This window comes from Panthera pardus, unplaced genomic scaffold, assembly GCF_024362965.1.
Source record: "Panthera pardus isolate Hobbes unplaced genomic scaffold, ASM2436296v1 HiC_scaffold_5, whole genome shotgun sequence".
In the NCBI taxonomy this organism is placed as follows: Eukaryota; Metazoa; Chordata; class Mammalia; order Carnivora; family Felidae; genus Panthera; species Panthera pardus.
Window position 1 is genome coordinate 17,238,356 of NW_026526980.1, and position 24,387 is coordinate 17,262,742.

The 24,387-nt window shown below is 55.7% G+C and overlaps 1 protein-coding gene across 5 annotated transcripts; it reads left to right on the plus strand.

The window, feature by feature from the left end:
* Nucleotides 1–27: 27 nt before the first annotated feature.
* On the plus strand, nt 28–23,082 carry KDM8 (lysine demethylase 8). 5 transcript variants are annotated; one of them, XM_053894516.1, is made up of 9 exons: nt 28–161; nt 9,732–10,233; nt 11,874–12,023; nt 12,577–12,743; nt 13,824–13,956; nt 16,560–16,604; nt 21,149–21,298; nt 22,230–22,322; nt 22,406–23,082. In XM_053894516.1, the coding sequence occupies exons 2-9, from the start codon at nt 9,766–9,768 to the stop codon at nt 22,568–22,570; spliced, it is 1,371 nt and encodes a 456-aa protein (XP_053750491.1). In that variant the 5' UTR covers nt 28–161; nt 9,732–9,765; the 3' UTR covers nt 22,571–23,082. The 5 variants fall into 5 exon arrangements, 4 of the variants coding, with proteins under 4 accessions (XP_053750491.1, XP_053750492.1, XP_053750490.1 ...); XM_053894515.1 differs by lacking the exon at nt 28–161 and adding an exon at nt 454–814; XM_053894517.1 differs by lacking the exons at nt 28–161; nt 16,560–16,604 and adding an exon at nt 453–814.
* Nucleotides 23,083–24,387: the final 1,305 nt, after the last annotated feature.

Genomic DNA, 24,387 nt, shown 5'->3' on the forward strand with positions numbered 1-24,387 from the left:
TCGGCGCTCGGCTAGGCACTCCGCCCCGATCAGGCGAGCACTGAGTGATCGATACTTCGGCAAGCCTGACTCCTCGGAGGAGAGAGCCAGAGTGTTCCGACCAAACGGAACACGTCGTCGCCAGCCTCTGCGCCACTCCACACGGCCCAAACTCGAGACAGGTGAACTTGAGCAACTCCAGAGGGAGGGAAGCCCTGCCTCCTTAGACGCAGAGGGGAGGACTGCGCAGGCGCTGTGTTAAAGGCGCAGCGGGGCGGGGCGTTGGGGGGGGGGTTGGCGGTGGAAAGACTGCCTCGCGCGTGCGCCTTGGAAATCCCCAGGCAGTTCTTCAAAGTAGAGAAATTGGGACGGGAATGGGGAGGGGAGGGGGAAAAAAAAAAAAAAAAAAAGAGGCGGCGCATGCGCCCTGAGAACGCAGCGCCAAGTCTGCACGTCGCGGGTAGGAGGTAGGTTCCACGCGTGCGTAGTGTTCGCCTTAAACCAGTAATTTCGCATGCGTGAGGCCAGCGGTGTGCGCCTGCGCGATTCCTGGGGGCGCGTTGGCGGAACTCTAGTGCGCCTGCGCGAGTGTTTATTTCCTCGGTGACAGTACCTACAGGTAGTGGACCAAGGCTGCTTTTGTCATAGGCCTGGAGCTAGGTTGCTGTAAACCAAATGTGGGCCGTGACAAATGAAGCCCCAGGTGGGGAAGGGGTGTGAGCCCTCGGGTGGAGCGTCTGCTTGGGGTACCTGAAGGACAGGGATTTGTAAGTAATAGGAGTTAACTCTGAGCATCGGTGTCGCGTTACGCCCCTCGCGTTAGGATCCAGCAAAGGTAAGTCACCGTGCTCAGCAGGGTTACATATAGCAAACCCAAGGTCAGGGGGCAGGCAGGTGTTAGGGCCCCACCGACGGCCCGAACCCGAGGCAGCGGGGCCCTTAGAAGACCAAAGTTACCCATGGCGCCGCTAAACAAAGCTTTCTGGAAATATTTCCAAATCTCTCTGGAAAGTTTTATAAAGCTCCCTAGAAAGCTCTTTTTTTTTTTTTTTTTTTTTTTTTTTGCACAGCTTATGTGGAATAGTGCCACAATAAAATTGAAGAGATTTGAAAGCTAAGTGGGCAGCCTGCTCCCAGAAAGCCAGGTAGAGGCTCCTATTTTGGAAGCCACCCACGGGACACTTCTCATGACCAGCATACTGCTCTCAGGATGGCCATTTCGGGTCAGCCGGAGACGTTTGTGAGACCCTGGGGGGCTCTTAAATAAAGCCAACCCTCTGCGAATCCTGGTGAGATTCTCCAAGAAGCCGCTTCTCCCAGCCAGTTTAAAGTCTGTTGTGGCAATTGCTTTAGGTTCTTAAAGATAATTTAAGAGAATTCTGGGATGAGTATCCTAGCTTCCCAGGAGGCATTGTTTTGTAACCAGCAGAACCCACTTGGGCTGTTCAGTACGAAAGGCCAGCTTACATAACGTGCTCCATCTGGATGGTGAATTTGCGAAGTCAGGACCTGAGCCACGCATAAAAATGTAGCCTATACGTGGCTCCTTTGTGTTAAATACAACCAACAAGAAACCTTTTATGAAGTTCGTATCAGGTTGATTTATAAAGCGGAGACAAAAGCCACTTGGAGAGGTTAGTTCAGACCACCTTTATCCGACCCCCGTACCTAGAGTATTGTTGTCATCAACAAATAAGCCTTTTGTAAGAGATGGCAAGATACAGTCCACCGAGAGAAGCTATTTTGTGCAACCTGTACCTGACCTTCCCCTGAAAGCTGTCCCATGTCACGAAGCCAGTACACGTGGCACTTTGAAATGCCAGTTGACGAAGTCAGGACACAAGACCACTGGGGCTGTTTCTGTACCTGACGCCTCCACCCTCACCTCCTTCAAAAAAAGACTTCTGTGACCAACAAGAGGTCTCTCCAGGCCGGTAACCTGACGAGTTTTAGGGAACTGACTTTAAAGTGACAATATAAGGCCACTCCGGCTTTTTCATAGGGCCTATAATTAGGGTGACCATCGGTCTCAGTTGGCCTGAATACCCCCAGTTTATGACTTGACCAGTCCTAAATATTAGATATTTAAATAATATGAAATAAATGCTGAAATTTACGTACGTATGAAAGAAAACTAACAGCACGCCCAGTAGTCAGCTTGTGAAATCTCTGCTTGCAGAAATGAAAGTTCCAAACAATGTAAGAACAAAGAACTTTGGAGAAAATGATGAGAATAAAAAGTTTTAAAAGAGAAAAATGTATCCTTCACCAAGCCAAAACCCAACCAAACAAAAAAGGCCTATATACAGCATCCTGGTTTGTAGGATATATTCTATAATTAACCCACCTGTACCTGACTGCAGAAGGCAGTTTATACAACCTCTGCTTATGCCTTTTTATGTGGAATTCTGGGGGGCCAATTAGAAGATGAGTCTACGGTGCCACTCTGAAAGACTCACACAGTTTATTCTTGACTCCTTCCTCTGGAAGGCTGTGTTTTTTTGTTTTGTTTTGTTTTGTTTTGTTTTAGAAAGAGAGAACCCATGAGTGGAGGAGAGGGACAGAGGGAGAGAGAGAGAGAAAATCCCAAGCAGGCTCTATGTTCAGTGTAGAGCCCGACATGGGGCTGGATCCTGTGACGCTGGGATCATGACCTGAGCTGAAATCAAAAGTTGGCCATTCAGTGAACTGACCCACTCCGGCATCCCAGGAAGGCTGTATCATATAACCTTTTATAAAAGGCAGTTCAGTGGGGAACTCTGGGAAGCCAGTCAATAAAGCCAGGCCAAAGCTGCAAGACTACTCTGACTGACACCTTCCTCTGGAAGACTGTTTTACTATTATCAAGAGGCCTTTTTTTGTCAGACCAGTACATGGGGGGTGCTGGAAGTTTGATTTGTAAAGCCAGGACTTGAGGCCATTTGGAAAGGAGTTTCGTGTGGCCTGTACCTGTCTTCAGTGGAGGGCCGTATCAGATGGCCTGTTGTGAGGGCTGCTGACAGCCCACATGGGGCCACCTTCTCTGGACCATAGTTTCATACGGTCATCAAGAAGGGGTTTGACCCAGCCAGTGAAAGCCGTTTTCTGTAAGGCCATTTCACGTGGGAACAGGAGCTAACCGAGAGGGTTGATGGGTAGAACCTAACACTTTCCTGGTGCTCTAAAGAAACCACGGGAGATTGGTTGGTTTGTAAAACTAACACAAAGTGTGAGTTTCATCGGGCCCTCAGACAAGGTCCAGTATGTAAAGAAACCTGTTTATGAAACAGTTCACGGCTCTACTCTGGAAGACTGTTTCCTGTAGTAGGATGTGGCTCCTCCCCCAAAGGCTGTTTGATTCGGCAACTATTTAAAAGGCTAACTAATGAAAGGGTCCGAGAAGCCAGTAGAATCAGGCTGTAGGATTATTCAGAGAAATAATGACCGGTATGCCACGTCACCGTGGAAAGTTGCTTCCACCCGCGAACACAAGGCCTTCTGAGAGACTAGTGGTTTTTTTATTTTTTTAACACTTTTAAGTAATCTCTACAGCCAGCGTGGGGCTCAGACTCACAATCCCAAGATCAAGAGCTGTGTGCTCCACCAACTGAGCCAGCCAGGCGCCCCAGGGAGGCTAGTGTTACAAGATCAGCCATGAGGCCCTTTGGGAGGCCATTCAAGTGGCTATGACAGAGCCAGTCTGAAAAGTCATTTTGAAAACAAACTCGGAGCTATCCCGGAGCGTCCACCTCTGGAAGACTCTGTCATATGGTGTCAACATAAGTATCTCTGAAGACCGTTTGATAAAGCCATTCACCGAGGAGCTCTGGATTCGAAATTAATTACTAAGGTTATATTATGTGGCCAAGAGGAGACCTGTTTTGTACAGCCAACCTGAGGCCCTCTCCCAGAAGGCTGTTTGACATGGCCATTTACATGAGTCCCTCTCCAAGGCCACTTTGCAAAGTAACGCATAGGCTGCCTGAGGAGGCAGGTTTATGGAGACCAAACAAGACGGCCTTGAGAGACCATGTTGCAAAGCAGTGCAGGGAGGCCACCTTGGGAAGCCGGTCGGCAAAGCAGCACACGAGGCCACCTGTGGAGGCTCACTTTGAAGGGCCTTTGTGAGCTCTCTGAGGGGGTGTTTTGTAAGGTCACCCCGAGAGGCCAGTTTACAAAATCCATAATCTGCATCCCAGGGAACTGGTTTATAGCCCATTTAAAATCCTCTGGGAAGCCGTTTTTTAAGGCCACTAAGAGACCGATTTACAAAGCGGGTACATAAGGACCCCTTCCGAAGCCATTTTTCTAGTCAGGCAAATAAGTGGTCTTCTGGGAGGTTTATTGCCGACCTTTGCGAGAAGCCAGGATATGAGGTCTCTGAGGTCTTCTGGCGCCCCGAGACTTCTCGAGGCTGCTTTATAAGACATGTGAGTCACTCTTGAGGGGATGAGCCATGAAGCCACCCAGGGAGGCCAGTTGACGGGCACACATGCGGTTTTGTGTGTGGGTAGCGGGTAAGGCCACATTGGAAGTTTGGGCTGTGAAGCTCTCCCAAGAAAGCTGTCAATGAGACCAACACAAGACATTTATGAATCTTCTGGGAGGCTAGAGATAGAAATCGTCCTGGTAGGCGAGGGCCGTGCCACTCGAGGCTCTCGGTGCCATCATTCACTGGGCCGGCTGGAAGGCCTTGTGCACTGGGGACCGAGCTAGGATACAAAGATCCAAAAGCTGATGTAATCCTCACCCCTGAAGCTGAAAAGTGTTCTGGGTAGACGCTGCCAGTTACTGTGTAGTTTTGGACAAGTTGCTTACTCTCCCAGATCTTAACTTCATTCGTCTCTGTAAAACCTCACATCACGAGATTGTAAGTGATTACATTGTAAGATTATAACGTACAGAAACCACGGAGCATCGACAGGGCACATAAGAGAGTCACTTCATTTTTCCCCTGGACTTTAGTTTCTTCATCAGCAAAAGAAGGTAGGGGTGTAGGGAAAATGATCATCTACGTCCCTAGCCGCTTGACAGTGTTGTGAGGGACAAATAAGATTAGAGGGAGGGGAAGGGTGGGAGAACCATGATATGGGCATTGGTACGTTATTGCTGTTGCTTTAGGCTCAGGAAGAGGTTCTTCAAAAATAATGACACACAAGGAAGATCATCCGTTTTGCTTCTACGAAGTGATGGGATTTTCTCATCTGTTGAGTGGGAATAATCATTCCTTCATTACAGGGTTTTGTTGAGGGTTAAACAGCCCAGATTCCCAACTTCATCCTGTGCTGGCCGGAGATGTTGTGGCTCGGTTCCTTCACCCACGGGATCACGGAAGTCTGGGGGCCAGACTGCCTGAGTTTTAAATCTCTCGTGTCCCCTCTTCCTAGCCCAATGCGTGGGGCAAGTCACTTAACCACTTTAGCTTCCTTATCTGCGAAATGGGGACGATGATACTTTCTTTGAGTTTCCGTGAGAATTAAAAAGTGCTTAGGGCATCCTTGGCTTGGAGTAAACACTTTGTATATTTTCGGCTTCATGGGACTGTGAAGTTTAAAGAGGTAACGATGTGTTACTGTCAGTGTTGTGGGTGGTGTTAGTCACGAGTTGGCGAGAAATGAGTTAAAATGGGGCCCGGAGGTAGGGATGGGGCTGTCCAGCCTACCTGCAGGGACCACACCTCTAGCCTTCCTGTGTCTTCCCTTCCCTGTCTGCTGCTGACTTCTTCATGCACGTTGGTGCTAAAAGAAACTGCTTTCTTCTCCCGTTCTTTTGTGTCCCAGGGTGTCAGGGAAATGTGAATAGGGGTGTTTATTAGTTATCTAGTGCTGTATGACAGTTTAGGCTTAGTTGCCTAAAGCCACACATACTTATTATCTTAGATTCTTTGGGTCAAGATAATGTGGTGTGACTTAGTGGGGCCCTCTGTGTCAGGATCTCACGAGGCTCGAGGTATGGTGTCCGTCGGGACGAAGTTCTTGTCCAGAGGTTCAACTGGACAAGGATCTAAACCCCTGTGGTTGTTGGAACAGTTCAGTTCTTGGAGGCTGTTGGACGGAGGGCCTCAGTTCCTAGCTTGCTGTTGGCTCGAAGCCGCCATCATCTGTTCGCCGTGCGTGGGGACCTCTCCCAACTGGCCACGTGCTCATCAGTGCACACGAGCCAGGAAGGCAGTAGGGAGAGTCGGCTGGCGGTGGAAGTTAAACCTCATGTGACCCGATCAAGGGGCATCCCATCCATCACCTCTGCCATCTTAGGAAAAAAAAAAAAAAAGCCACATGTATCAAACTTGCACACTTGTTGGCTGGAAGCAAGTCATAACGGGTTTCTGTTGCTGCTGTAACAAATTACTGCAAACTTGGTGGCTTAAAACAGTACAAATTCATTATCTTACATTTTCGTAAGATTAGACCTTCAACGTGGGGCTGACGGCTAAAGTCAAAGTCTTGGCAGGGCAGCATTCCTTTCCGGAAGCTCCAGGGGAGAATCCGTTTCCTGGCCTTTTCCTGCTTCTAGAGGCCACCCACATTCCTTGGTTTGTGACCCCCTCGTCAGAGCCGGCAAAACTGCGTCTCTCTGGCCCTTCTGTTATCACCTCTCCCTCTGACTCTGACTTTAGCCAGGAAACATTATTTCAAGGACTCGTCTATAAAGTTGGACCCACCCACACAATGCAGGATAATCTTTCCATCTCAGGGTCCTTATTCTTAATGGCATCTGCAAAGGCCATTCGAATTACAGGTCCTGCCCATGCTCCAGAGGAAGGAGTCAGATAAGGGTGTTAGTCACAGGAGGCAGGGATCACTGGGGAACGGTGGCTTTCTTCCCTTTATCGGAAGTGAGACATCTGATAAGGCTTTATCAGTCTTCCTCCTTGCCTATCACCATCCCCCAGGGGTGGGGGATATCAGTGACTCCTGTGGGTCAAGTAGGGTCCCTGACCAAAGAAGCCAACCCTGGCTGACAGAAGGAAGATGTTTTTTGGAGAGCCACTGGGGCCACAGAAGGAATGGAAAGCTGGAGAATTGCCCTTTGAAAAGAGTAAGAACGAAAGGGGCTCCATAACCCAGAAATCCGGGACGATAACTGTGAGCCCCTAGACCAGGCTGGCCCAGAAATGGCCGGTAGGAGACCGTGAAGCACCAGCCACCTCCAGTCCAGTCGATCTGCTCAAAGTTCACACTCAAGGGAGGCAGCTTAGAACCAGTCGCCTGGCTTTGCGCACACACCCACGGCCCGGCAACATCCCACCTGACCGACCTCAGCGGGGGAGATGAAACTCCTCAGAAGGAAACGGAGGAGTGTTGTTAAGAAAGAGGAAAGGATTCTGAGCCACAAAACTGAATACTCTGCCCTCTCTGTTTCTTCAGCAATAGAAGTTTCTGTGTCAGGGCAGCTACCCGCTGTGACACACATCATCAGCAGTTTAGCGGCTCGACACAATGCAAGTTCTTTCTGGCTCATGAGGCATTCCAGCGTGGGTGTATGTGCCCAGTCCTGTGGCCGCTGTGGCTGTGTCATCCTCTAGGGCCTCAGAGTCCTTCACTTGCAGCCAGCGGGTAGGGACGGCGTGGAGAATCCTGTAGGAGGTGTATGCGGGCCAGGCCCAGAGTGGCTGCATGACTTGTGTTCACATGAGCTGGCAGTCGTGGCCACGTCGCGTGGCAGGGATGACCTGGAAATGTAGTCTGTGTGCCCAGGGAGAGGGTGAAAAGGATTTTGGTGAGCTTAAAGCAAGGGTTTGTTTTCGTAAAGTTTTATTGGAACGCGGCCATGCCCATTTGTTCACATCCCGCGAAAGGCTGCTTTCACGCTACGGTGGCCGAGTAGCGACAGCAGTGACCGCGTGGCCTGCCAGGCCTAAAACGTGTAACATCTGGCCCTTTACAGAAAAAGTCCGCTGGCCCCTACCTAGCAGAGCAGTCTCTGCAAAAAGCATGATGGTCCCTATTTCTTGACATCATGAGATAGACAGCGGATGGAACAGCTGTTAGTATACCCAGAGTGCAGTGGCACAGGTGACCAATCAGAGGTGAGCAATTACAAACCTGTGAGAACCTGTTCACCTGTTAGTGCTTACGCATGAGGACCGGCCTGCCGTCCGTATAGAAGAGCACCAACTGTGATGTTTTTCCTTTCTGTGTAGTTTTTCTGTACTCCCAGGGTTCTTCCCGAGAAGTTAAGACCCCATTCCTCCAATAGCCTTAGTTGAGTGCCCACCGGGAGCCGGACTTTAGGGAAATGGAGAGAAATGAGGCACGTTCTTGCCCCGGAGAAGCTTGCCAGTAGTCCTGGAGAGACAGACATGTGAGCCATCAGAGTGTTGGCAGCCTTCCCAGAGGGGATCATTTAAGGTGGGCCTGGAAGGTTGGATAGGAGTTTGCCAGACAGGAGGGATGTTGGAGGCTTTCCAGTTAAGGACAACATACGTTCCTGTCTGAATACACATTTATCCCGTGCCCACGGTGAGACTGGTATCGTACCAGGCCCTGAATGTAGGGGTGACCCCAGACAGACGGGGGCCCTGCCCTCACAAGAGTTTACGCTTGGCAGAGAAGACCGTTGTAGAGTCATTCACGTGAGACGTGTGTCACAAAGGACACGTGTGGAAAGCTGTGGGAACCTGTAAGGGAGATGTCTGCATGGTCTCTCTCTTTATAGAAAGTGACTTTATATTTTATTTTTATTATTTTTATCGCTTTCTGATTTTTTAAAATCTTCTAATATTTTATTTTCATCATGGAAAGTGTACTCCTTAGTCCCCATCTCCTGTTCCCCCCATCCCTTCACACCCTTCTCCTCTGGTAACCATCAGTTTGTTCTATTTGAGAGTCTGTTTCTTGATTTGTCTCCCTCTCTGTGTCTCGTTTTTCCTTTGCTTATTTGCTTTGTTTCTTAAATTCCACATGAGTGAAATCCTATGGTGTTTGTCTTTCTCTGATTTCGCTTAGCATAATACTCTCTAGTTCCATCCATGTTGTTGCAAACGGCAAGATTTCAATTTCTACGGCTGAGTAACATTCATTGAATATGTATATACCGCATCTTCCGTGTCCATTCATCAGTCGATGGACACCTGGAATCTTTCCTTAATTTGGCTATTGTAGATAATGTTGCTATAAACATAGGGGTGCATGCATCCCTTTGAACTAGTGTTTTTTTGTATTTTGGGGTAAATACCCAGTAGTGCAATTACGGGATCATAGGGTAGTTCTGCTTTTAACTTTTTGAGGAACCTCCATACTGTTTTCCAGAGCACGAGTTTGCATTCCCACCAACAGTTCGCAAGGCTTCCTGTTTCTCCACACCCTCACCAGCATCAGTTGTTTCTTGTGTTTTTGATTTAGCCATTCTGACAGGTGGGAGGCGGAATCTCTTTATGGTTTTGATTGGCATTTCCTAATGATGACTGACATTGAACATCTCTTCACGTGCCTTTGGCCATCTGGATGTCTTCTTTGGAGAAATGTCTGTTGATGTCTCCTGCCCATCTCTTAACTGGGTTTATTTGCTTTTTGAGTGTTGAGCTGCATCGGTTCTTTATATATTTTAGATACTAAGCCTTTATCGGATATGCCATTTGCAAATATCGTCTCCCATTCCTTAGATTGCCTATTAGTATATACATTAAAAATCTCAGTGGGTGACGTTTTCGCTACTGGATGTCATCACAGCTCTAGCTCCCCCTCCCCAGTTTGATTTTATGAAAATCTACAAATGTGTGTGTTTGGGCACGCGACACGCTGTTCTGCTCTAACTGTTCTTTCTTCCCGCAGCACTGTCGTCACGACCCGGCCGGCAGAGGGCCCCATGGCGGGAGCCGGCACCCTCCGGGAGGCACTCAGGGCGCTCCTGCCCCCCACTAAAGAGGAGCTGACGCTACAGCTCGGGGAGACGGTGGAGCGCAGCGTGGTGCGGCTGCTGCGGGAAGCGGTCGAGCTGTTCTGCGGCGGCCGTGGGGACGAGTGTCTGCAGGCCAGCGAGGCCATCCTGGACTACTCCTGGGAGAAACTCAACACGGGGCCGTGGCGCGACGTGCACAGAGACTGGCGCCGCGTGTACGCCTTCGGCTGCCTCCTGAAGGCCGTGTGTCTGTGCGAGGAGACCGGGGACGCCGGCGCCGTGGCCGCAGCCCTGAGAGTCTGCGACATGGGCCTGCTGATGGGGGCGGCCATCCTCGGGGACATCCTCACTAAAGTCGCGGCCGTCCTGCAGGCGCACCTCCCCTCGGGAAAGAGGCCCGCCCCAGGCCCGGCCCAAGAGCAGCCCCACGAGAAGGTATCTGGGTGGGATTGCCGCCTGCCACACCTCAGGTGCCCCGACGGTCCTGTTTTTCTAGAAGGAAGGAGTCCGCTCTTCCTGGGGGGTGAGGCCTCGAGGCATGAAAATAGCGTCTCCGTGGATTCGGAAGGGGAGCCGCTTGGTGTGATTTCCGATCCCCCCCCCCCCCCCCCCCCCCCGTGTCTGCATAAGCAGTGCCCTTTCAGGAGAGACGGAGGTGGACACGCTGTGGCTCGAGAGAGCAGCAGCCCGGAGGGACGCATGGGCCCACGCCTTCCAGCTTGCTCTTGGTCAGCCCCTGGAAGCGTCACCCCTTTCCTGGCTGCCTTGCTCTCCGCGCCGCCGCGTTTGGGCCACGTGCTACATCCAGCCATCTCCCGTTCCTGTGACTGCTGGGTGCCGCTTCCAGGGTCCCGGCATGTGGCCTTCCCAGTGTTTAGCGCATGAGGACTACCCTGCAGGGCGGAGGCCAGGCTTCGGGTCCCAGCGCTGACAGGCAAACCTCACTTACCATACCTCTAGGCGTGTGGGAAAATGCTCGGCCTCACCTGTGGTTAAAAAAAAAAGGCAAGAACAGCGAGGTAACGATGTCTGGCCGTGAAATTGACAAGGAGGGTTTATGTAATACCGGTGCCACGAAGGATGCCAGGGGGCCAAGGGCAGGGTGCGTGGGTTGACCTTTCAGAGGGCAGGGCAGACATGCAGACCACGGGGGGGCAGATGCCAGTGTCCTTTGACCCGGGAGTTTCACTGTTCACTGCCCTTTCCCACGCCAAGTCTGTCCCAAAGGAACACAGAGGTGGCCCCGTGCCCAGGGTGGGGCTCACGGTGCGGGTGGTGGTGGGCAGTGCGTGTAGCCGGGGGGGTGAGAGCTCAGGTCTGGAGTCGGCCTGCCGGGCCACGTTCCCACCAGCTGCCCACCGCCTGTGAGTCGGGAAGGTGTCTTGACTCCTCTCTGCCCCCTGCGTTCCCATGCCTGTAAGGGGGAGGGGTTTGCTCGGCAGCTTTATGGCACCAGCGGTGGCCTAGATGTGCCAGGCGCCGAGGGCATGATATGTACGGAAGGGCCTGTTCTCCTGGAGTCTGGGTCACAGAGAGGCTGTTACAGAATGCGTTCTCCGTGCGGGGGGAAAGGGGGGGAGGCAGCCCCGCTCACGGTGCTCAGCGAGGTGCCGCTGACGAGGGCGTGAGAGGAAATGAGAGCAGAGGGTGTAACAAGGATGGTGAGCACGAGGCCGCGTGCACGGCCTGCGGGTGAGACTGGTAGTCGTCACTGCTGCGGGGTCAGAGCTGGCGCACACACGTGCAGTGGGGTGGGGCGGGGGGGGGGGCAGGGCTGACGCACGCGCGTGCAGCAGAGGGGGCGGGGTCAGAGCTGGCGCACACACGTGCAGCAGGGGGGCGGGGTCAGAGCGGGTGCACAGACGTGCAGTGAGGGTGGGCAGAGCTGACGCACGCGCGTGCAGCAGAGGGGGCGGGGTCAGAGCTGGCGCACACACGTTCAGCAGTGGGGGCAGGGGGGCGGGGGCAGAGCTGATGCACATGCTTGCAGTAGTGTGGGGCAGAGGGAGCAGACGCTCCTGCCAGCGATCCTGGGCACTTCACGTGTGACCCCTAGTCTCCCGGTCATGTAACAGAGAAGGAACCTGAGGCCCCAAGACAGTAACTTGCTCAGGTCACTCAGTTGGGAGGTGGTTGGGAAATTCCGGCACAGTCCCTCAGAAGACATCGCGGGGACCGAGTGGCAACGTGGAAACGTGGCTCATCCGTCCTGCATATTCCTGCCGGTGGGTCAACGGTCCTCTCCTCACGAGTGACAGGATGGGAGAGGAACGCATAGTAATGACAGAGTACTTTAACATCAGACGGCATTTGGGGTCGTAACGTCTCCTCTGCGGAGTTTCTGTGAAAGCCTCACCTTCCTTTTACAATCAAATAGATGCTTTATCTGCTCTTTCTTTTTTAATATTTATTTATTTTTGTGAGAGAGAGAGCGTGCAAGCAGGAGAGGGGCAGAGAGAGAGGGAGGAAAAATCCCGAGTGGAGCCTAACACGGGGCTCGAACTCACAAAACCGTGAGATCATGACCGGAGCCAAAACCAAGAGTCGGACGCGTAACCAACCGAGCCACCCAGGCGCCCTGAACAGACGCTTTAAGTGATCTAGTAGGAAAGGGCCAGGAGTACCAGGAGCAGCAGCAGTGACAGTGACAGTAGATGTTAGCTGTTCCCATTCGTGACAGCAGAGCTAGCCTGCCGGGGACGGACGCATGTTCCCGGCGGATGGCCCCGAATGTTAACTTCGCTGCACGTGCGGCTGTTCTGTTTTGCTTTTAAACAGAAAGCGAGGCACGACCATGTTCGGATTCCAGACGTGAGGTCTGAGAGAACGGTGCCGCGACTCCGCTGCCCGTCCCTCCAGCACTTCCGGAAGCATTTTCTGGTTCCAGGGAGGCCTGTGATCCTGGAAGGCGTGGCCGACCAGTGGCCGTGCATGAAGAAGTGGAGGTGGGTGGCTGTGAGGCCCGGGAGCCTCCTCTGCCCATTGCAGGACCTGGCTTCCACCTGTCTTCCTCCCCCGGGAAATGCAGCCTCGCACGCGCTTCCCGACCGGTCCCGCGTGGGCTGCTGAGGTTAAACAAGATGGCGCTGCCCCAAGTTCACGCCGGAGGTCCTAAGATACGTGGCATCCTCGGCTCACTTGCGCAAAGCAGGTGTCTGAGCGAGTGCTCACGTGGCGGTGCCGCGTTAAGTCTGTTCGTGCCATTTTGCAGGATCTGAGCAATCCTGTGGGCCTTCTCGGGGGCCTTGCGGCTTCAGAGCAGAAGCAAGAGCCCAAGACGCGTCCCCTTCTCTCTTGGCGGGGCTCTTGGGCTCGTTCCCTCCTCACATCTGCATCTGGTCTCCCACCCCGGATTCATGGTTGTAAGAGCGGCTCAGGCTGCTGGACAGTGGCCATAATGCCTGTGGGAAGGAGCAGGGGTCTGTGAGGGCGGGTGGCCGGGTCACCTGTGTCTGGGGGTCCGTGGAGGGGGCGGTTCCCGCCAAGGCTGTGGGAAGAGCCCTGCTGCAGGGGTGTTTTACCGGATTGAGCACGTGCCAGGTTTGCTCCCTCTCTGTCCGCCCTGGTTCCCGTGGGACAGGTACTGTCATCGCCCCCGTTTACAAACGGGGGCCAAGGGCTTAGAGAGGTTAAGTAATGTGCCAGAGGTCCTTGGCGTTCAGGACGCAGGCCTGTCTGCGCCCCCGCTGCACTCTCTGCCATTGGCTCCAAGGAGGTTTCCCAGCTTAGAGACGAGGTGAGCAGACAGAGAACTGGGAGTTCCTGGCCAGCAGGGAGATAGAACCGCCCAGCAAGAGCTTTGGCAGGCCAGCCTCACTGGATCTCTCTGCAAAGCTCCGTGGTGCCAGTGGGCACGTAACCCCACGTGTCTGCACCCGAGCGCCCTCGCCAGTGCGGTGGGGGTGATAGCCTCTCCCCCAGAGATTCCGTGAAGACAAAAGGAGACCCGTGTGAAGCACACTTAGCGGAGGGCCCGGCGAGGCTCAGCGCGCAGGTGATGGTGACCGTACGCGTCTGTCTCCCAGCTTGGAGTACATCCAGGATGTCGCCGGCTGCCGGACTGTCCCGGTGGAGGTTGGTTCCAGGTACACTGACGAGGAGTGGTCCCAGACGCTCATGACGGTCAACGAGTTCATCAGCAAGTACATCAGGGATGAGGTATGTCCCCACACCTCCTTTCCCGTGGGGCTCACAGCAGGGAGGATGTGTGACATTCGGGCACTGCAGGGCAGCTTTTTGGAGGCATCCGTCTCTCAGAGCCTGTGGTCAGAAGGCGGGTGGGCCAGAGCGAGGGGAGCAGGCTGCCGGGCGGGCACAACGCGACTCATTTCAAGTCTTTTATTTTATTTAATTTTGGGCGGTACGATTTGGTGGTTTTTTAGTGTATTTGTAAGGTTTTGTAGCCATCACCAGTGTCTCATTCCAGAACATTCTCATCACTCCCAAAGAAACCCGGTAGCCATGAACAGTCATTTCCCCTTCGGCCCTCCCACCCCGTCCTCAGACGGCCACTAGCCTGCTTCCTGTTTCTGTGGGTCTCCCAATTCTGGACATTTCATAGAAATGGAATCGTATCAAACGTGGGCGTCTGTGGCCACTTCCCCTCGGCAGAGTGCCGTCTGGGTTCGTCCACGCGTGGCCCGCCGTCAGTCCTTCGTCCCAGTACCCTTCCATTGCATGGAGACCCCACGTTGTGTTCCGGCATCGGCTGACAGCCGTTCGGGTTGCACACACTTTGGCTGGCGTGGAAAACGCCGCCGTGAGCGCTCACGTACAAGTGTTCGTCTCTCCCGGGTGTGTACCAGAGGCGGGACCGCTGGGTTCTGTGGTGACTCCGTGTTTAACCGTTCTTGAGGAACTGTCAGGCTGTTCTCCGAAGCAGTGGTGCCGTTTTACCGTCTCAGATAAGGGCAGTGGTGGCTTCCCCTTCCCACACCCAAGGCAGCCCCGGGCCCGGGCCCTGTGAGTTCTGATCTGGTTTCATCGTGGGTCCGCTGCAGCCACAGGGCCCAGGTGGTGACCATGCTGGCTGACGGTCTCTCCCGTTGTACACTGTTCTACATCGTAACTGTGAGCTCCCGAGGGCCCCCCAGATCTCCCCCCACCCTGCACCATCACCCTTCCTGCCCCATAGCTTCTCTTCCCAAGTGTCCGGCCTCCTCTGCCGGCGCCTGGTGCGGTTCTCCGGGGCGCGGCCTCGTCCCGCTGCGTTCACAGACCTCTTCCATGCCCGCGTCCCCCGCCTTCCACACCCACCCCCACTGCATCCCTTGTCGCCCAGAGGCCTGGAGAAGGGAACCGGGCACGAGAGCATGCGATGCTGCTCTGCCCCTGTGCTCGCAGGAGTGAACCCCCTTTCCGGTCCCCTTTTCCGGGAAGAAGCCCCGAGCCCAGAGCGGAGCGCAGAACCGGAGGTGCAGTTTGCCAGGGGGCAGGCAGGTGCGCTTCGGGTTGAGGCGGGAGAGCGTTAACTCCAGCACCGTCTTGCCGGCTCTGTGGCCCAGGCTGGTTGCCGAACCTCTCGATCCTCAGTGCCCTGACTTTGGGATTCGTTGGAGATGGCTGATACCTACTTCACAGGGTCATTTGTGAGAGTTAAACGCGACAAGCTGTAAGTGCGGCACGGTCAGTGCCCGGTTAACCGAAGTTAGTGTCTCTGGGCCACAGTATCCATGGCAGGAGAGACCACATCACATCCGGCCGTGCCCACCTCGTAGCCCTGGTCTGGCATGTTGTAGCTTCCATAGTTGTAAGGAAGACAAGGGAATGAGGGAGAGGGTTGGAAGCACAGAGGTTCTCCAGGGATTCTAGAGAGGAGCCTTCGTGTCCTTCAACACAGTTTGAGCCCCAGAGCCCGTTAGACCCAGGCTGACTTCTGCCCTGGCTATGGAGGGGGGTGGGGGGAGCAGCCTCTCGCAAGCTCTGCCCCCACTGGCCCTTCCAGAGCCCTAGACAGGAAGCCCTTCCTCCCAGGAAGCCCCTGACCCTTGTGGAGCCCAGTGTGGAAAGCACAGATCTTTTCATCCATCTGCTGGTGGAAATTCTCACAAGATGATCATCCCCAGGGCAGGCCAGCATGTAGGAAACGGGCACTGACAGTTTTGCCAGGAAGACAACCTGGGATTCACTTTTGGGAAAATAACCTGGCAGAAGCAACTGGAATTTAGAATGCTCATGCCCCTTGACTCGGTTGTTCTGCTTTTGGGAGAACATAAACATAAGGAAGGCCCAGAATGTTAGACTGTTTGTGGAAATGCCGGGAAAACACCCTGAATGTCCACCAGCAGGGGATGGTTGAGTTCATAATGATCTGTCCCGTCTATGAAACATGGACCCGTCAAAAGAATGAGGCACGTATGTCTGTGCTCACCTGAAGAGATATTCGTGATGTTATCATTAAATGAAAAATTTTCCAAAGTAATACATATAGTGTAGTCCATTTTTATTTATGAAAAAGCCTCCTATAAGTGCAGCCTCTTCATTTTCAGGGAGGAAGCTGAGTCCTGGAGCAGCCCCTACAGAGGCAGCCCTGGATCGGAGTCTCCCCCAGGCCCAGCCCGGCCCCAGAGGGAGAGCGTCCCATTCGCCCCCAGGTCACAGAAGGGACCAAGCAGGATAGAGCCGAGGGTCCTTGCCAGGTGGCTGTCTGGGGCCGGGTGCACCCTGGTGCCGAGAGGCCACTAACGGCAGCACCCTGGAGGGTGTCCCTTACGACTAACCAGGCTTTCTGTGTCACTTCTGGTTTTTCTCTTGCGGCTCAGCCGAGGGACGTTGGGTACCTGGCTCAGCACCAGCTCTTTGACCAGGTAAGTCTGACGCCCTCTCCTCTTGTCTTTTCCGCTCTCCCTCTGTCCCACCTCCCCTCCTGAGCTCTGAGCCCAGAAGGCAGGAAAGGGCCTGACAGCCTCATCACCCACCCCACTGGTGAGCAAGGAGAGCCTTGTGTGGCACCTGTGTCCTCCAGCAGCGGGCAGGGAGCAGACAAAGCTGCCAGGTGGCCAGTGAGAGCCTGGGCCTGCCGACCCCGGGGCCCCAAGACCCCGGAAGGGGGAGGAGGTGGCCCCAGCGGGTGGAGCCGGAAGTCTGAGCCGGTGTGGTCACACCTGAGGAATGGGTCTTGGGGAGCCAAGTGCGGGTGGCAGGCTCTGACCCGACCCACAAAGAGCGGGTCGCTGCCTTCCTTGGTGAGGGTTCTCTGGGCGGTCCCAGCACCGTCCTTACCCAGTGTCAGCGCTCTGCTCACGAGGCCGTCGCCCCGAGCTGGGCCCGTGTGTGCCCAGCGGGCCCGGGTTCGGCTCCTGTGGGTCCCCAGTGCTGGTTGGCCAGATCGAAGACCCTCAGGACAGACTGGCCGAAGACGGAGAATGGAGGGGGTCTCGGGCCGGCGGAGAGGAAGAGCAGGGCCCGGCCAGGCTGGAGGCAGGACATTCCAGTGAGAGGCGCTCCTGCACCGAGACTCGGGCCGTACCCTGGAGCGGGCCCCAAGTGCCGGCAGCGGCCGCCTGCCTCGGAGGGTTCATTCAGAAGAGCAGAGCAAGAAGGTAGTGAGGGAGGCTGGGGCCCAGCGGGGAGAGCCTTGAAGGCCGGACCAAGAACCCGGACCCATCTGCAAGGCAGCGGGGGCCCCTGGGAGGTTTCTGAGCAGGAGGGGTCCCAGTGAGAGGAGGTATTCCAGGGAGATCTGTCGGGAGAGCCAGGGCAGTCGTGAGGGAGAGTGCCCGGGGGTAGAGGTCCTGCACCAGCTCCTTCTCTCCTTCACCAGTCGGCCCTAAGAAGGGGGCGTCACAGGCTGGCCCCACCAGCCTCCCAGGAGCTGGCAGAAACGCTCTCAGCCCCCACCTGGCGGTGTGCCCCCCACACGCCTGTCACCCAGCGCCCTGGGTGCAGGGCTCGCTCACGAAGCCACCGTGGGAACTTGGGGGCCCGCCGGCTGGGGGGAAGCGAGAAAGGATGTGCCCTGACACGGAGGGACCTTAGCTCTGGTGGGAACAGGAAGAAAGGGCCCAGAAGATTCACAGCGATTCATGGGTGGTAAGACCGTGAGTAGTTTTCCCTTGTTTTCTCCACAGTTTGCAAAGTGTCTATAATGAGGATGTACAGTCATCATCGTGAGAAAAAATAGACTTTATTTTTAAACGTGGGCACAATAAGGGAACAAAGAGAAGTGGAATCCGATGGTGTTCCATACTTTCAAAACTGCCTAGTGAGGCTGGAACCATCTGAAGGCTCATCCTGGGGAGATGATTGAACAGTTTGGGCCGGTGTCAGACAGGTGCCAACGGCCGGGGGCTGGACGCAGGTGGCTGGGCAGGGTTGAGGGAAAAGGCGCAGTCGAGGAGAACTCGAATTGAGACCCCGGCGACTGGTGAGCTTCGGTGGGGCTCGGGCACCACTGTGCCGCTGGGCTGGGGCTGCTCTCACTGCCTGTCCCGCCGGGGGACCCGGGCCCTGTGGGGGCTGTGCCAGCCGCCAGGAGCCTGTGCGCCGGAAATGAAAGAGGCCGGAGCAGGTGGGGGCTAGGTGGGCTGGGGTCTCTTGCCCGGGTCTCCCGAATTAGGACTTGTAGACCCTGCCTCCTGTCCTCTGTTGCTTAATGAAGGAAAGGGGAGTCCAACCGTACGGTCCCCAGAGACCTGACCTCAGTCACACCTTCCAGGGGGACCTGAGAAGCCACAGGTAAACTTGGCTCCTTGTCCTGGAGCAGCCATTTTCCATTTTACTGGAACAAGAGGAAGCAGTTTTAGAAGCAGAAGGTGGGGGTGCCAGTGGTTCAGTCCGTTGAGCCTCTGACTCTTTCGTTGTTTAATTCTTTTTTAACATTTATTTTTGAGAGACAGAGTGACAGTGGGGGAGGGGCAGAGAGAGAGGGAGACACGGAATCCGAAGCGGGCTCCAGGCTCCGAGCTGTCGGCACCGAGCCCGACGCGGGGCTCGAATTGACAAACCGCGAGATCATGACCTGCGTCAAGCCTCCGACTCTTGATTTCAACTCACGTTGTGATCCCAGGGTCATGGGATCAAGCCCCGAGTTGTGCTCCACACCGAGCATAGAATCTGCTTGAGATTCTCTCTCTCTCTCTCTCTCTCTCTCTCTCTCTCTCCCTCCCTCCCTCCCTCCCTCCCTCCCTCACCCTATCCTCCCCACCCACATACTCTCAAATAAAAAAAAAATAGTTAAAAAAAAAAAAAAAGTAGAAGGCAGAGTGTCCGATTGCTTTTAACACAAACCTTGAGGATATTTTGCCTTTTGGAGGGCCACCCGGCTCTATATCTCGGGTCCCCAGAGATGTGTTTTTACCCCTGCCGTCCAGAGTGCTGCCTGTCGGGTCCCTGCACTGCTTTCTGGGGCCTTCTCTGCCTTCACGGAGCTCAGTGGCTCCCACCCAAAACCTCTTGCCCAAAAACCTCTTCCTTTTCTCCCAGGGGCCCCATGTTGTAGATTTTGGCCACCATGCCAGGCCTCCCTTTAATTATCAGGTCACATCCTGGGAGCCTTCCTTTCTCTTGGGGGGTCTCTGAGTTCAGTGGCTCTGATTACACCATTCAGTCAACCAGTCATATTTCAGAAATCCTGATCATGTCGTCAGGGACCAGTCAGCTCGTCAGCATTCCGCAGGCCCAGGGCCTGGCACGACCCCAGCGGGAAGCGGCTGTGTGGTGTGACGGCCTGGTGGCGGAGGGGCAGGAGGTCCCCAGAGGCCTTGGGGATCTCCTCCCATCCCCCCCACCCCTCTGGCCGACAGGACAGGGGGCCTCAGAACAGTGGACACAGCAGCCTGTCTGTATTTCTTCCTAGGCTGCTGCGGGGAGAGCATTCCAGCCATTCCGAAGGACGGATGGCTTCTTAGCAGCCCGAACTTGGAGGGGCTGCTACTGAAAGAACGGCCGAAAGCCGGCCCGCAGCTGCCCCTTTGACCCGGGAGGCGTTACTCGGGAAATAGCCGAAGAAAGTAGCAGAGGGGTCCCCCTTGTCCCCCTTTAGGGACCAGACTTGAGTTTCTGTCGAATTGCCCAAAGCCTCGGAGCCTTTTGCCCCCGCGGGAGGTGATCTTCGAGGTGATCTTCCCGACCTCAGCCTCCGTGAGGCCCCCGGCCCGTCCGCACAAAGGAGCACTGCTCAAGCTCACTGCCGGCTGGGTCGGAGCCTAAACACCCTGAAGACCCGCCCGTCCCCAGTCACTGTCGCAATGATTTTATCTTGACCTCACCAGCAGCCCTGCACAGGGCCCCCTTTCCCCACACCCTCACCACCACTGGGCCGCATCCCTGGCCCAGTCTGCTCGTTTGATTAGTGGGAAACCGTGGCATCAGTGACGTTTCATTCAGATTTCTTCCCTAACGGGAGTGAACTCTTCCTTATGTCTAATTCGTTTCTGTGTGATATCTGGGTTTTGCCCTTTGATTATTTGTGGAGTCACGTATTGGGGTCCTTGTTATTTTTCCTTTTTATTTTGTATGAGCTCTCTACACTAACCCTCATTCACCACACTTCAAAAGTTTCCCACGTCAGCGGCCTTCATGTCAATTAACGTATTTAAAATGTATGTCTTGTGATTGCTTTATCATTAGTCAATTTTGGAAAATCTTCCTCTGCGGAGATGTGATAAATCCTCAACCCCATTTTCTTTTTTGTTTTTCTTTAACTTAATTTTCAAAAAGAGTGCATTCTTTAGAAAATTACAAGTTGGTTGGCTTGTTTATGTACTTATTATTTTAATGTTTTTATTATTTTTTGAGAGAGCGTGCATGCACGTGTGAGGGGCGGAGAGAGAGGGAGACAGAATCTGAAGCGGGCTCCAGCCTCCGCACTGTTAAGCGCAGAGCCCCGATGGAAGGTTCAACTCGTGAACCAGGAGATCATGACCTGAGCCAAAGTCGGATGCTTAACCGACTGAGCCATGAGATACCCCTATTTTTTTTTATGTTTGTTTATTTTGAGAGAGAGAGAGAATCCCAAGCAGGCTCCACGCTGTCAGCACAGAGCCTGATACGGGGCTCGAACCCACGAACCCGTGAGATCGTGACCTGAGCCAGAATCAAGGGTCGGACGCTTAAACCGACTGAGCCACCCAGGCGCCCCAAGCTGGGTTAAGTGCAGAGCAGTGCTCTCAGGCTTTTCAAACAGAAAACGAAGATGCCTATGACAGGAACAAATCTGAAAATGAAATGGTAACTCTTCCCTAATTAAGCTATTAATTTTTTTAGTTGGTTTCTAAGTCCCCGTCCCGTGAAACGTGGACACAGGCGTGTTAGCGCCGAGCCAGGCAGTGTGCGTTTGGCCCGTCGACTCCTGGGCCCGTGTGTCCCCGGGCCTGGACTGGGCCTCCCACGTCTGCTCTGACACCCACAGATCCCGGAGCTGAAGCGGGACATCAGCATCCCCGACTACTGTTGCCTGGGCGACGGGGACGAAGAAGAGATCACCATCAACGCCTGGTTTGGTCCCCAAGGAACCGTCTCTCCCCTCCATCAGGACCCTCAGCAGAACTTCCTGGCCCAGGTTAGAGTCGCTCCAGAGCATTGGCTTTCTGCCTCCTCCCGGCCCCGCCCCGCACGGGCTGGCCACGTTATGGGTGGCCAGACGCCCAGAGAGGGATGTGGCAAAAATGAACCGGAGAGATGGCACCAGGCCCCCCGTGGGACCCTCCCTCCGGATGGGGCTGTCTCCACATGCGGTTCCCTGACCAGGAAGGACCCTCTGGGGTCCTGGCCGCGTCACCTGGGCAGAGCAGGGCTGGGCGTCATCTCGGGAGGGATCGAGTGCCTTCCCCCTGCCTGCCCTCCGACAGAACCAGGGTGGTCTCCCTGCGAGCACCTCTGTCCACGAGAGGCCTCCCGGCCACTGGATGGTGTGTCCGGAGACCCAGACAGAGGAGCGTGTGCGTTTCTTGCCAAAGGAGAGGCATCCGTTGTGGAACCGCCTGATTTTTTCTAGGCGGGTAGGTTTAACAAAGGAGAACATTCTCCCGGCCCAGAGGCTCTGCCCGGAGATGCTAGAGAGGCTGGGATCCGGGGCCCAGAAGCCGGGCTGCTTGGCATCCACGCCAGCCCTGTCACCTGTCAGCTGGGCGAACCTGGCCCACTTGGCTTGCCTCTCTGTGCCTCAGTTTCCCTATCTGTGAAAAGGGGTGACGCTGAACCGCCGTGGAGGGTTGTGGGGAATTCAACGAGAGAACACACCTGGAGCAGCTGGAGGGTGGCTGCCACGGGCCGGTGCTTAGTTATCGTCGGCTACGGTCACGGAGTTACTGATTCGTGATCTGTTTGGAGGCTCAACGTATGCCTGGCCTGGAGCGTGCGTGGGAGGGCTGGGGCAGTCTGGGCGCAGGGAGCGGCGCGCGGAAAGGCGTGGAGAGGTTCGGGAGGCTGGGGGGTTCAGGGACCTGTGGTCAGTGGGGGCGGCAGCTGACTGACGAGGCACCGTCTCGCAGGTGACGGGGAGGAAGTACATCCGGCTGTATTCGCCGCAGGAGTCAGAGGCTTTATATCCACACGACACGCATCTTCTTCACAACACGAGCCAGGTGGGTACGCAGGGACCCCGGTGACACTGCAGCTTCCCCCCTCCCCGCCGTGTCTCTGGAGACCTGGCAAGTGTTTTCTTCAGGTTGACGTGGAGAACCCCGACTTGGAGAAGTTCCCCAAGTTTGCCGAGGCCCCGTTCCTGTCCTGCATCCTGTGTCCCGGAGAGATCCTGTTCATCCCGGTTAAATACTGGCATTACGTGCGGGCTCTGGACTTGAGCTTCTCCGTCAGCTTCTGGTGGTCGTAGCCAGGGCGGAAGGGTCTGAGATGCCAACGGCAGTCACGGGTTCACGCGTTCCCTGCCCCACGCCCGGCCTGGGGCCGGGTCCCGGCGTCTAGAGAGAAGCCAGACCCGCCTGTGCCAAAGCCCTCGCCGGGCGCCGCGCTGCGTGCCAGGCGGGCGCAGGGCCCGGCGAGGCGCACGTTCCGGCCAGGGATGCGCGGCAGAGGCCGGCGGGCGGGACCCCAGGACGCTCTGCATGGAGACCGTGGGCCTCCTAAAGCCGGATGCGGTTGGGACGCGGGCAGGCAGTGTGGGCAGAGGTACAGGGTGGCTCTGAGGTCGGCTGCCTGGATTCAAACCCAGCCCCGTGGCTTAACCGCGGCGTCAGATTTGGGGCGGAAACCTCGTGGGTGGGTCTCCATCTGGGAAACGGCAGCCCGAGCCCCCAGCACAGAGAATTCCAGGGACGGTGCTGGTGCAGGGCCCCTGCGGGTCCGTGAACGCTCGCGGCTAATAATCATTAGGATTGCCACCTACTTGTTCGTCGTGACTGCGCCACGGCCCGCAGACTGGAGAGGCGGTGCAGGTCACAGGGGAGGGTCCTCATCGGCTGGCTCAGCTCAGACGGGTTTCGGCTGTTGTCACGGAGGCCTGACCTGCCTGCAGGGAGGTGCCTGCCTCTCCTAGCCTGCCGAATTTTCAACGTGCACCCGCCCGGTAGCCAGTTCCCCAGTCGAGAAACAGCCATCCGCGGCCCCCGGCGGCCCCCCTCCCTGCCCCTCGGTCTCATTCGTTCTGTCCCGCAGAGAGCCTTCCGCCCGGGGGCCAGCTCCGCGTCCCTGCAGCGCCGGGGCCCTCAGGCTGAGAGGCCCCAGGGAAGATTCGGGCGGGCCCGGGACCCACGAGTTCCTGGAGCCGGAGCCTGGCCGCCCGGGTTGGGGCTAACACACACCGCAGGTGACCGAGAGGGACAGGGAAGCGTCGGTGGGCAGCCGGAACGCTAGCCGCTCGCGTCCTCTGCCACCAGGCCAGGGCATCGGAGCTTCATCACGTAGGTCCGGGGGCTCGAGTTGAGCGGGACCCCGTCAGAATATGCATGGCGCAGGGGAGGTGTTGGCAGGGAGGGGGTCGGGCACACGCTGACTCCTGCAGGAGAGGGTGTGCGGTCGGGGTGCAGCACTGGGCACGGAGGGCAGAGGCAAAGACGAGCTATTTAGGAAGTGAAATCGAGGGCTCTGTGGGGACTGCTTGCTCCCCTGTCTGGCGTTATTAACAATTATTTGCCAAATTCTGCAGATGAATTAATACCAAATGGCAAAGGTATCGAGGCATAAACCAGGGCTGCCACCGCGTCTGGCTCACTGGCTGTCCGTGAGGAACGGCAGGGGCTTGACTGCGTCACTGACACCCCTCCCCAGCCGAAGGGCGGCCGTGTGGCTCCAGCGTCTTACCCGTGACTCCTGGCCGGCCGGCTCCCCGCTTCTGCCCCAAGCCGCTGTTGACGAGCAGAGGCCCGTCTGTAACGTAGGGATTCTGAAGTTAGGGACGAGGACTTGGGCGTTAAAACACGGTACGGACGCCCGGCCACCTGCAGCGGACGTCCCTTGTCTGGTGGCAAGACGGCAAAAGATAAAACCTTCGCGTGCTCTCCGGGCAAGGCTCCCGGGCTGCCGGCAGCACCAGCTAGGCTAGCAGAGGGCTGCTTCAGCCCCGAGGAACGTGGGCGAAGGTCCACTGGGAATAAGAGTGCTCGCCGGCTGCTGGCACAGCCGAGGAGGGGCAGGCACGAGGCCGCCGTCACCCCACCCGTCCACCTGAGACACAGGGACCTGCTCGGGACC

Coding starts and splice junctions, on each gene's coding strand:
- KDM8 (XM_053894516.1), top strand. CDS start 9,766: ATGGCGGGAGCCGGCACCCTCCGGGAGGCACTCAGGGCGCTCCTGCCC. Junction 12,024..12,576: donor CGTCCTGCATATTCCTGCCG/GTGGGTCAACGG, acceptor GCTTTTAAACAG/AAAGCGAGGCACGACCATGT. Junction 22,323..22,405: donor TTCTTCACAACACGAGCCAG/GTGGGTACGCAG, acceptor TGTTTTCTTCAG/GTTGACGTGGAGAACCCCGA.